This window comes from Muntiacus reevesi, chromosome 22 (assembly GCF_963930625.1).
Source record: "Muntiacus reevesi chromosome 22, mMunRee1.1, whole genome shotgun sequence".
NCBI classification, from domain to species: Eukaryota; Metazoa; Chordata; class Mammalia; order Artiodactyla; family Cervidae; genus Muntiacus; species Muntiacus reevesi.
This window is the reverse complement of record NC_089270.1, coordinates 13,557,831-13,570,076: the sequence shown is the minus strand read 5'-3', so window position 1 is coordinate 13,570,076 and position 12,246 is coordinate 13,557,831. Positions and strand designations below refer to the sequence as shown.

The 12,246-nt window shown below is 49.0% G+C and overlaps 1 protein-coding gene across 1 annotated transcript in view; it reads left to right on the top strand.

The window, feature by feature from the left end:
- JAKMIP1 (janus kinase and microtubule interacting protein 1) overlaps positions 1–12,246 on the top strand; it is a 148,515-nt gene that overhangs the window by 120,422 nt on the left and 15,847 nt on the right. The window contains exons 12-16 of the mRNA XM_065914058.1: positions 2,605–2,667; positions 4,587–4,685; positions 7,512–7,613; positions 8,353–8,406; positions 8,934–8,999. Coding sequence (XP_065770130.1) covers positions 2,605–2,667; positions 4,587–4,685; positions 7,512–7,613; positions 8,353–8,406; positions 8,934–8,999 — 384 coding nt within the window. The remainder of the gene's footprint in view (positions 1–2,604; positions 2,668–4,586; positions 4,686–7,511; positions 7,614–8,352; positions 8,407–8,933; positions 9,000–12,246) is intronic.

The window sequence follows — 12,246 nt, the reverse complement described above, 5'->3', positions numbered from 1 at the left end:
GGAAATTTTAAAAAAATGTTAGCAGAGTTCATGAGGGCCTAGCCTAGCTCATTTGCCTCTTTACCAGGTTTTAAAAAATCCAACATTACTTACGAGAATCTAACTTGGCTTTTTCTTTGTTTGTTTGCCAAGTGCACAAGAATAGGAGACAACTCCAAACGTAAAGTGATCAGCAGAATCTTTTCTGACTTGAGTCTGGAAGAAAAGCTGACACTGCCTATGAGAATTCAGTTGTGCAAATGAACCTGCAGCTAGCTCTGAGTGATGGCAGAGGTGGCCTCGGGAGCTGGTCCAAAACTCTCCAAGAGGCAGGAGAGCAGAGCAGAACATACACTGCGGCCAACAAGCCACAGGCCAGCCCTGCCCCTGACCTGTTGCACAGCCCTGGGAAAATTACATGATCCCTTGTGCCTCAGTTTCCTCATCTTTAAAATGGGGCTAGTAATAGTACTTAACACATAGGGAATGGGGGAGGAGGGAGACTCAACTCAGCCTGGGTGGAGTCCAGGTGAGAGATGAGACTGTTTTCACACTCCTGTCCTCACCTGCCATTGACCTCAGCTTCCCTCTTTCAGGCTGAGCTCATAGGTTGAAACTTGCCCAACCACAGTCTACGATTAAGTTAACCTCCCACGTGAGGTGCTAGGCCCTGTTTTAGGGCATGCTCTGCCCCCAGTTCCTGCTAAATAAAGGGACCAGTCTGAGACAAAACACATGGCCATTCATTCAGTGAGCACTTTACCAAGAGCCCTTGCCCTGTGCCAGGCTCTGTGCTCAGCATGTGGGATAATGTATCAGCTTGCTATTGCTGCCTAACAAATCACCCCAAAACTGAGTTGTTTACAAATAACAGAAATTTTGTGTGCTTACAGTTCTATGGGTCAGCAGTTTGGGTGGTTCTTCTGTTGGTGTCTCCTGGGGTCACTCTAGAGGTTTCATTTTGCAGGTGATTAGGGCTAGATGTCCCTATAATAATAGGGTTATAATAATAACCTCATTGTCGTGTCTGTGCATTAATGCCAGCTGTTGGCCAGGCTCTCATAGTCTCTCGTCCTCAAAGAAGCTGGCTCCTTTAACTAAAGGTCTTGGAGCAGGAAGAAAAGGCAGCCCCCAAAGCACAAGTGTAGGCCATGCCTCTGCCTGCATCACATTTGTTAATATGCCAGTCACCAAAGAATGCTGCAGCCATACCCAGCGGCGAGTTTGCTCCTCGGGAGGAGCTGCAGAGTCACCTTGCAAAGGGGCAGAGCCATGGGAAGGACATTGCCAATGACCTCCCACAGGAAAAAAGATGAATGGACCCAGCTCTGGACTCAGCCTCGTGGGCCTGCACGTGTGTCAGTCCTGGGAAGACCCAGGGTGATACATGATGGGTAGAAGGAAGGGAGGGAGAAAGTTCCCTCGTTTATATCTTCATCCATCCCCTGGCGTTTACTGAGCATCGGCTGTGTGCTGGGCACCGTGTCGGGTGCTGGAGATGCTGGTATAAAGACAGACTTAGCCCCCCGGCTCGTGGAACGTTCCTGGACAGAACTTGTCCATCACCAACTCCCAGAGCTTGCTCAAACTCATATCCATTGAGTTAGTGATGCCATCCAACCGTCTCATCCTCTGTCTTCCCCTTCTCTTCCTGCCTTCAATCTTTCCCAGCATCACAGTCTTTCCTAAGGAGTCGGTTCTTCACATCAGGTGGCCAAAGTATTGGAGCTTCAGCTTCAGCATCAGTCCTTCCAGTGAATATTCAGGACTGATTTCCTTTAGGATGGACTGGTTGGATCTCCTTGCTGTCCAAGGGACTCTCAAGAGTCTTCTCCAACATCACAGTTCAAAAGCATCAGTTCTTTGGTGTTCAGCTTTCTTTATGACCCAACTCTCACATCCATACATGACTGCTGGAAAAACCAGCAGTAGCTTTGATACAGATGAGTTCCCTGAAATTTAGGGAACATGAGTGGAGGAGGAATGCACCACAGACCTGCCAATTCTCTTTTTCAGGATTAAACATTTAGCAAAGTGGTTCCCAACCTTTTTGGCACCAGGGACCAATTTTATGGAAGACAGTTTTTCCCCTGACCAGGGTGTGTGTGGGGCGGGGGCGGGGGGGGGGGGGGTTGGTTTCGCGATGATTCAACACCTTACATTTATTGTGCTCTCTATTTCTAATCTGACTTACTAGAATTGACTCACTAGAAAAGACCCTGATGCTGGGAAAGACTGAAGGTGGGAGGAGAAGGGGACGACAGAGAATGAGATGGTTGGATGGCATCACTGACTCAATGGACATGAGTTTGAGTAAACTCCAGGAGTTGGTAATGGACAGGAAAGCCTGGCATGCTTACATGGGATCACAAAGAATCAGACACGACTGAATGACTGGACTGACTGATTCCTAATCTAATGCCTCCGCTGATCTGACAAGAGGTCTGGTTCCGCGGCTTGGAGGTTGGGGACCCCTGGTTTAGAGGGACAATCGATCATTCTAACTGCTTTCCTTCTCTCTGACCTTTGATAGAAAGGTTCATATGAAATAACCTTTCCCACTGATGCTTTGTTACTTAACTGTCTGCTTCAATGAGTATGAACATATTTAGTACTTTTCCTTAGGATTCCAAATGGGTTGAAGAGAAGCAGCTGCTCATCAGAACAAACCAGGACTTGCTGGAAAAGGTACGTGGCACCAACACCCTGAGCCCCGCCGCAGGGCGTCATGGAGCCCGGGGTCTGCTCTGGCCGCCGGAGTCTCACCCACGCCCGTCCTGAGGGCTCCCACCCACTGGTCCTGTCTCTGTCCTCTGGGTCGGGGCCCGCAGAGCTGGTTTGCAGACGTGGTGAGGGCTGCCAGTCCTCCTGATGCCGAGGTTCCAGGCTGCCTCTGACGTTGCCTTGGATTCCAGACCACTCCCCAACCCCCCCACCCCCACCACCTGCTCCCCAGGCAGGGGTCGGTGGGCAGATCCTCGGGCAATCATGGTCCAGTTCATCGACTGGAGGCCGTGGTGCTGGCAGAGCCAAGCTCATCCTTCCCTCTGTGGTCATGGAACTTATAGGGGGTCGGCTTGAGTGGTAAATCTAATGTTTTGGGACAATACCTCAGCTTTATTTTTTTCTTATTTGTGAACAATTCAGTGATTTTTTTTTTTTTTTTTGTAAATTTACTGAGTCGTGCATCCAGCCCCACCATGCAATTTTTAGATCATTTCCAGCTTTAGGATCTCTCTTGCCCCTTTGTAGTCACCCCTGTCTCTCATCCCTCAGCCCCTGGCAGCCTATTTTCTGTCCCAGCAGATTTGCTCGTTCTGCACCTTCTGTACTGGTGGAAGTGGACTGTGTTAGGCCTTAGCTTCTAAACATCCTCAAATGTCCCAACTGGACAAGCCCAGCTTTGCCCCCTTGGGGGGCAGCAGGCTCCTGTCCCAGCCCTGTGCTAACCTGTTGTGTGGCCGTTCATTGTCCCATGTCCCCCCACAGCATCTGGGGACAGAGTTGGTCACTTCCTGTGAGGCAGTTCCAGGCTTTGGGAGAGATTTCGGATCCCTGGTCCTTCTGGCTAAATTCTGAGAGGCCCGGGGAACTCTTATGCTATTTCCAGATGTCCCCCTGGGGGGCAGTACTATCCCATTAGAGGTGGGGAGGCCGGAGTAAAGGTGACCAAGACCCACCAGTGAAAGTGAAAGTCGCTCAGTCGTGTCTGACTCTTTGCGACCCCGTGACCATACAGCCCATGGAATTCTCCAGGCCAGAATACTGGAGTGAGTAGCCTTTCCCTCTTCCAGGGGATTGTCCCAACCCAGGGATCGAACCTAGGTCTCCTGCATTGCGGGCGGATTCTTTACCACCTGAGCCACCCGGGTAGCCCAAGAATACTGGAGTGTGTAGCCTATCCCTTCTCTAGCGGATATTCCTGATAATCAAACTGGGGTCTCCTGCTTTGCAGGCGAATTCTTTACCAACTGATATCTATCAGGGCCTTCATTTCCATGTACTGTCTTGGATCTCACTGCAGGCCGCCAAGTGTGGGCTGCTCTGTGCCTCTGTGTCATCCAAAGAGCTACATAGCTGGCCCAGAGTCTCCCAGTGGGTTTGGGGCCCAGGCAGCCCCACTTCCCAGACTTTTGGATCTCCTACTCATAGGAGCCCTCTGGAGAGTCCAGGGCACCTTACTAGTGCAACTAGCCAGACCCTGGGTGGGCTGACTCTGGGAGATTGGGATAGAAGGAATTCAGACAGGCTTGGGGATCACTGTTGCTTCCCCAGGACTGACCTTTGGAAAGGGACTCAATTGCTCTGTGCCTTAGTTTCTCCACCATTCGTGTATTCAGCAAATACCTGGCCCCCATGCCGGGCCAAGCTTGGGCCGCAGGGACAAAGCAGGCACAGCCTCTGATCTGGGCCATCCCAGCTCCCGGAGCAGAAAGGGCCCATCTTGCACACCCACTGAGACCCTCCCCTTCCCACCCTACCTCTGGTAACGGCCCCGTGTCCCCAGGTCAACACCCCGGGGGTCCGTGGGACAGGACATGTTCTTATGACCTCCGATGAGAAACAGTAGTTCTCCCACCATTAACCCGCAGGTGTCTCTGGTCTAGATTTACAGGCTGGAAATGGAAGAGAACCAGCTGAAGAATGAAATGCAAGACGCAAAGGATCAGAACGAGCTGTTAGAATTCAGAGTGCTAGAACTCGAAGTAAGAGACTCTATCTGTTGTAAACTCTCAAACGGAGCAGACATTCTCTTTGAGCCCAAACTGAAATTCATGTAAAGTCCCAGATGTTTTTCAAGCATGTGTAAGGGGACGTGTGACACTTGTTTTCTTTTCTTTCTTTCTTTTTCTTTTTCTTTTTTTTAAATCTGTACGTTGAGAATAATTTCACTGCCTTAATATGTTCTGAAGAGAATGCTCACTGAAGTCTTTGGACATGTACCAGAGCTAATCTATTTATTGCCTACGGCTTGTTTTTGCACTTAATAAAATAATTTGTTTTTGCAATATTTTGCCTTTTTTATTTGTGTTTCATTTCCATAACTACTTCTTTCCTGCATGCATAGTCACCTGGTATGCCTTCTGCAAACACGAACAGAAGCACTGTTGCAATTAATAACACACCTTTTTAAAGTGACCTTGCATGCATGAATATCACCTTTTGAAAGAGCGGGGTCTGACCTGGCCTGCGGCTGACTCCATAATGTGTTTACTGCTAGTTTGGCCTGTTTTCTCTTTGCAAAGGTAAACACAAGGTAAGTAAACAGGGTAAGAGGAGGTATTTGCAATAGGTGGTTGAGAAAGCTTGTAACATGACTCCACCTCCTTGACGCAGTGAATGCAAACCTGGGCATCGTGAGCAGTACTGGATAAATATGTCTGTAACTCAAACTGCAACTCAGAATGATTCCCCTAGCGTGAAGGGAGAGTGACTGTTGTAGAAACCCTGTTGCAAACCTTCAGTGACTTCCCAGATACACAGAGCTGGGTCCAGGGTGAGGACATGGACGGTTTTATTGCTTCCAACTGGAACCCTGCCTCGGGTGTGTCACTGTACTGCCTTGCTACCACCTGACTTCATAATCCTTTTCCGTTTATTTGTTTCCATTTCAAACTCATCTACATGTGACACATCGCCTGAGTTTGTGACTGCTTTTCTCTAAGCATCTGTGGAGACACAGCTCTCCTTTCCCTTGACTGAAGACTTTGCATGTCCTGAACCCTCGGTAAAAGTGAGCTCCTTGGTGATGTTGGTGTCTCTCAGATTTCATTTTCCCCTCTCAGCTTCAGTTAAAATTCTGCTTTCCCTAGAACAGGGTTTCCCTTGTGGCTTAGCTGGTAAAAAATCCACCTGCAATGCGGGAGACCTGGGTTTGATCCCCAGGTTGGGGAGATCCCCTGGAGAAGGGAAAGGCTACCCACTCCAGTATTCTGGCCTGGAGAATTCCATGGAATAGTCCATGGAGTTGCAAAAAGTTGGACACAACTGAACCACTCTCACTTCACTTCACTTCCCTAGAGCATCTCATCCTGTACCTTGTTGTGCAGTATGGACCGTGGCCTGAATGTCTCAAAGCCAGGTGTTACCGTGCGATTCAGCTCTTGCCTGAACATAAACTGAGTCCTTCATTCAGGCAGCAGAAGTAGAAGTTATGAAAGATTACGGTGAATACTTCTACCACTGTCAGAAAACCTTTCACGGCTCTTTGCTACCCGCCATTTCTCATGAGACTTCCATAAGCATTGGTCACTTTACTAGAACTTTCAAGTGTTTCCACCATCCTTTGGAGGACCCATTAGAAATCAGTTTTCTGACTTCATTCATATAAAACATGAGCTTTCTTGTGTCACCTTTTCTATGGAGACCCCCTGTAAGTAAGTATTACAGGTAGAAGAGACATCTATAGCACGGAACCATTGTGAATGTGGTTGTTTTAGTCTAATGAGGGAAATAAGGTTTTCTATCTAAACTGTTTCAAACCAGGTTAGCCAGATTGGGGCTTGGTGGAAATTGATTGAATTAATGGCCCCACCCTTCCCCTCTCCTTTAGAGGATCTGCTTAGAGACCTGCCATCCAGTGCTGCCTTGGCGACATTTCTTAGTTAATGGCTAAAGTAACTCTTTGGTTCTGTGGCTCGATTCTGCATCCATGGTCCAAAGCAAGCTTACTGACTGTAATTTTGAGGAAATAAAAGCAGTTTGACCTCAAGGTATCATTTGGTGAGGCCTTGGCTGCTGGCTGACTTGTCCATTGCTCGGGGTTTAAAGGCAGCTCTGTGTAGGAAATGCATTTGAGACCAGAGTACTGTTTTGCTGGTCTCCTTTATTTCTGTAAGTAATTGGGCATCTCAGTCCCTTTTTAAAAATATGTCACTTTACGTATGATTAATGTACCACCTCTGGGAAAATGCTTGCTCTCCTTATTTAGTAGTTGAGATTTGATTTATCAATCTAAGGCAGGGGTAGAATGATCATTAGAAGGTTAGTGCAGATCAGAAAAAAAAAAATCGTGAACAAAGTCAGAAGATCGTATTGAAAAAGATATGAAGCCAGGGTCTGGGGTCTGGCCTTGGCGCTCAATCGCATGGGACCTCGGAGGGGCCCTGTCTCACAGCCTCCTTCTCTCTGTCCACAAAACGGAAGCATTCACGGCTACCTCCTGGGGATGTGTGAGGATGAAGTGAGCTAACAATGACTTCTATTGAAATTTCCCGCGATTATTCTTCAAGTATTTAATGATGATTGTGTGACTTCCTGGGCTTTGATCAACAGGTCCACTCCTGACACTCTGCTAACCATTTCTTCCCAGCTGACTAGGCTAAGAAGTAACCCAGTGTCCACAGGGGATCCGCTGCGGGGCAGACAGGACGGCATCTCCACCAAGGACGAGACCATAGCCTGAGTGTGCGCTTACTAGGAACACCTTTGCCAACTGGAATTCCTTGGTTTTTTGCTGAATAACGTGGGAAAATGACAAGTGGTGAAATAATCCAATAAAGTTCTGTTTTTAAACCAAATCTTTTCCCCAGGAGAGAGAGCGGAGGTCGCCAGCATTTAACCTCCAAATCACCACCTTTCCCGAGAACAACAGCAGCGCCCTCCAGCTGTTCTGTCGCCAGGAAGGAGTTAAGGTAGCGTGCCCGGGGGGGTGCCCCCACTCTATTACGGCCATGGCCCGCTCGCCCGAATGCCAGGCTCAGCTGGAAAGGGGATTGTGTGCCTGTGCCAGGGCTAGAACTGATTTTAACAAGATAACCCCCTGTCGCTCCACTCTGTTTTGAAAGTCAGAGTTTATCACTCCAGCCGGGTCACCAAATTTGTATTCATGTTAAAAAAGCAGAGCCTTGGGATACAGCCTTGAAAGCAAACCCCACTTTGGCCACTTCCTGGCTCTGGCTCAGAGCCTGTCTGACCCCTCAGTCTCTCCATCTAGGAGATCTGAGTGGCAACACCCACACCGTGAAAGGGGTGTGACAGTTTTTAAACTAGATAATGAACCTGAAGACTCAGTGAAGTGCTTAGAGCACGCTGAGTGTTCTAGAGGCAGGAGCTGCGGTGGTTCTCACAACCGTTGGCCGTGACCCTGGAATCCTGCTAGACCCGCGGGCACAGAGAGGTCCTTCCGGCCCACAGGATCCCATGAGAATTTCTAGAAAGCATTGTTTGTGCTGGTGTAAAACTCAGCCAGTACAGAGCAGGTAGCAGCCCTCTCTGCTTGAAGGGGCTACCAAGAGTAACTCTCGGCCCGGCCTTATGTACTAAGAGACAAGAAGGGAGTGGTGTCTTTCCAGGAGTGAGGGCTGTGGCCCCAGAGATTGGTGTGGATGGCCTTTGTAGCTCACACAAAATGAACGTTGACATCTTTTCCAGGATGTGAATATTTCTGACCTTATGAAGAAATTAGATATCCTTGGCGATAACGGGGTAACTATGACCGATCGGTTTCCGGTTTCGTGTCCTTGTTTTGATTCGGGTGTACTCTGTTGTGGCTTTTGTTTCCGTTTCCGTTTTAATTTCTTCCTGATTTAAGAGATCGACTGAGTACAATGTAAGGCTTTTGTATGGCCATGTTCCTGCGTGGGTGGCTGGGTCCGCATCCGTCAGAAGTGGGGTTCTGGAGTTAGGTCATCCTGACAGCGTGTGAGTGATGAGGGTTAAAAAGGCCTAAAAATAAATGCCCGGAAAGAAAGTGGAAGCACTCAAGATCTCTGAAATCCCAAAGTGAGACTTTTGCCTTCTTAAGAGACTGGGCTTGAGCGAGGCCCTGTTTCTAAAAGGCTCGGGGATGCTGTGTGAGGTGTCCCCACCCCCGAAGGGCCGGTCCTCAGACCTGTCACTTCTGTGAGTTGGGGCTGACCCTGGGGAGGCTGCTTTCAGAGTCGCGTAGGGCTGACTGTCTGCACGGGATGTGGGATCAGTGTAAAACGCCCTTGCCCATTTTTGTGTTTTAGAATTTGAGAAATGAAGAACAGGTTGCAATAATCCAGGCTGGAACTGTGCTTGCCCTGTGTGAAAAGGTAGAGCCCAGCGGCATTTCTGTCCATACACCTTGTCCAAGCTTCCTGGCACCATACAAGAAACTGTACATTGGCGTCTCGCTTTGTTCTGGAAGCATGGTTCTGGTTTCCTGTCTGCGTTTGCATGCGCACGTGCACGCCTGTTCATTTTCCAGGGGAAAGTCACTCATGCTTATGGTAGAAAGCTTAGAGACTGAGAAAGAAAATCAGAACTTCCCTCGAGGAAACCCATCTGCGACAGTTGGTTTTATTTCCTTCCAGTTTTTTTTCCCCATGCTCCCCCCCTTTTTTTTAAAAGAAAAAAACCAAACTTTGGGATCATACTTGACTTTAGCTTTTAATCCTGCTTCATAAGCTTCCCCTCATGAGATCGAACGACCCTGCATCATTCTACCTACAGCCACGCCCTCAGCTAAATATTCTTTCGCTGTCAACATATTGGAGTATTTCTGCTCTTTTTTTCTGTTTATCATCATACAGCGATGAGCAAGCATCTGTAATCATAAACTTCTATGTTTTAAAATACTTCCACAGGATAGATTCTACAAGTGGGATCACTGGGCCGAGGGTTTTTAAGAGCTTTGATACTGTCCAGTCGTTTCCAGAAAAATGGTACCAAGTCACCTTCTACATGAACACTATCTCTGCCAGTTTCTTGTTCAGCAAGGCATATGTGGCCACTAAGAATTCTGTTGATAGGATAGGCAAAAATCATATGATGTCATTATTTTAATTTTCATTTGTTCAAGTGCTAGTGATAATGAATTTTGTGTGTATTATCCATTTTCTTGTTCCTTGAGAATTGTAATTACATTCCATTGCGTTTGTTTGTCATTCATTCATTCATTCATAGCTTCATTCAATCATGCCTTCATCTATTCACTTATTTAATATGAATTTGGTCGTAATAATGGTTTTTGTTGCTGACTTCTCTGTGAGTTTACATGCTAAAGATAATAACTTTTGCCATATTTATTAAAAAATACATTACTGATTTGCCTTTTACATTAATTTAGGGTGTTTTAAGACATACCCAACTTTTCAACGTGGTCTTGTCTATGGATCTTTTTCTTGTAAACATGAGTTAAATTTTAAAATGCTATTTTTGTAATGATGAAGTCTTAATGATTTTAATCAGGATTCCTTCCAGAATCTTTGGGAGGGTATTTAAAATGTAAATAGTTCTTTTTGTTTTCCCCTGAGCACCTGTCCAGGCTTCCCTCTGCACAGGGCCCTAAATGTTGGCAACAGACTTACGGCTAAGCCTTGCTGAGGTCACACAGCTGGTAAGTGGCGATGCCCACATCACTGTCACAGTACCTGGCTGAGTCTGCCAGGAGGACTCACACCTGGCTGGCTGTTGGCCCCTCAGATACAGGTGATGGAAGGTGACAGGGATATGGCGTGCATTTCGAAAATATCCTCTCAGCAGGAGAGCCAAATGTGACAGTGGAGCCTCCTGAGGGTCACGGAGAGAACCCGACAGGCGCTTTCAGTTTATTCCATGTTCATTCGAAGATGCACTGCTTCTGACTGTCCAGCGCCCAGCACGCCTGGAGGATGTGGTGATACCACACCCAGGACTCCCTCCTGGTCCCCCAGAGGCCCTTCCCAGGCTGGCTCTCAGCCCCACACCTGCTAACTACAGGCGCTGCTGCAGGCCGGCCCCTCCATCTCCCTGAGCCCTGAGCCTTGCTGGTGAACGTCAGGACTCCAGGACACCGCACTTTTAACTGGGACCAGGCTGGGTACTGAGAGGTGACTGATTGATGCATAAGGATGGTGAGCAAAGAGCAGGCAACGCCAGGGACCAGGGTGGGGATGGAGCAGTGGGCCTGCGGAGGGAGTCTCCCTCTCTTCTACCCCCCGAGCGTCTTGGAGGGTGGCAGGCTGTCCGGAGTCCCCAGCCCTACTGAGAACAGCCTCTGCCAGGTATCAAATTCTCCCACCCGGACCGTTCCCAATAAGCTCCTCCCCACATGGAGCAGTGGTCTTTACAGACTCACAGCCTTGGCCTCGCCTCAGACCCTCAGGGCTCCTCAACAGTTGTGCAAGGTGAGCGGCATAGATCCCTTGTACACCGAGAACATGGGGCCTGCCTGGCATGAGGCTGCTATCTACTTTGACCCTGTCGCCCACTCCTTGCCCACCTATAGCAACCCCTGCTGGTCACTGACCCTAAAGTCCCATGGATGGCCAGCGCCATGCTCTGCTTCCTAAATGCAGAGACCTGAGCCAGCCACCCTTGCCTGCCAGCTCCCCCTGACATCCCACAAGGGTGGCGGCAGGCGGGGTGGTACCCAGGGTTGGCACAATATCCAGGACTGGTGCTTAAAAGCTGAACTCTGTGCCAGTGAGAGGGGCCCAGATCCCCATTTGGGACAGTCCGTGGAGACTGGACTTAGAGACAGATGTCTTCTCATTTTCTCAGTGACGTTTCTCATTTTCTCTGCTGCGTGTCTGTGATCGAAGGCCCAGTGTTTGGGAGGTGCCTTGTCTCCCTCTTAGAGAGAGTTGGCGCTGAGAGCACACACGCAGAGGAAAAGTGGGTCAGTGGGACCCCTGGAAGCACCTACAGGTCAGCCAGGGTGCCCAAGTGTCCTGTTTGCCCGGGATGTGGGATTTCAGTGCTGAAACGGGGACAGTCCCAGGCAAACAGGGGCAAGCTGGACACCCTGGAGCTGATGGGTGCTGTAGGAAAGCTGGCAGTGGGATCCAGAGCCCCAGTGACATCCTCAGCCAGCCCCTCTCAACCAAGTCATATGTCATTTTGAAAATTGCCATTCCATTCTGGTATCTGACCAAACTGAGGTCCTCTTCAATCTTCTCTCTAAGAGCATGAAACCCCTTTCACAGCCTGTGAGCGAAGTGCCACTTAAACTGGTTTGCATGGCCCTGGGCATTCCTAGGGGTGCTGTTGCTAGGTGCTAAGTCGCTTCAGTCATGTCCGACTCTTTGCAACCCATGGACTATAGCCTACCAGGCTCCTCTGTCCATGGGATTCTCCAGGCAAGAATACTGGAGTGGGGTGCTATTCCTCCTCCAGGGGATCTTCCCAACCCAGGGATCAAATCCATATTGCTTATGTCCCCTGCATTGGTAGATGGACACTAGAGTCACCTGGGTGTGCAAATGGGGTCCTGCCCGGGGAGCTCGCCCTTCTTCCATCACCACCTGGGGATGCCCTGCTCCTCCTGGAAGGTCTGGCCCATCTCAGCACCCACCAGACCTGCCTCTGGTCAGCAGA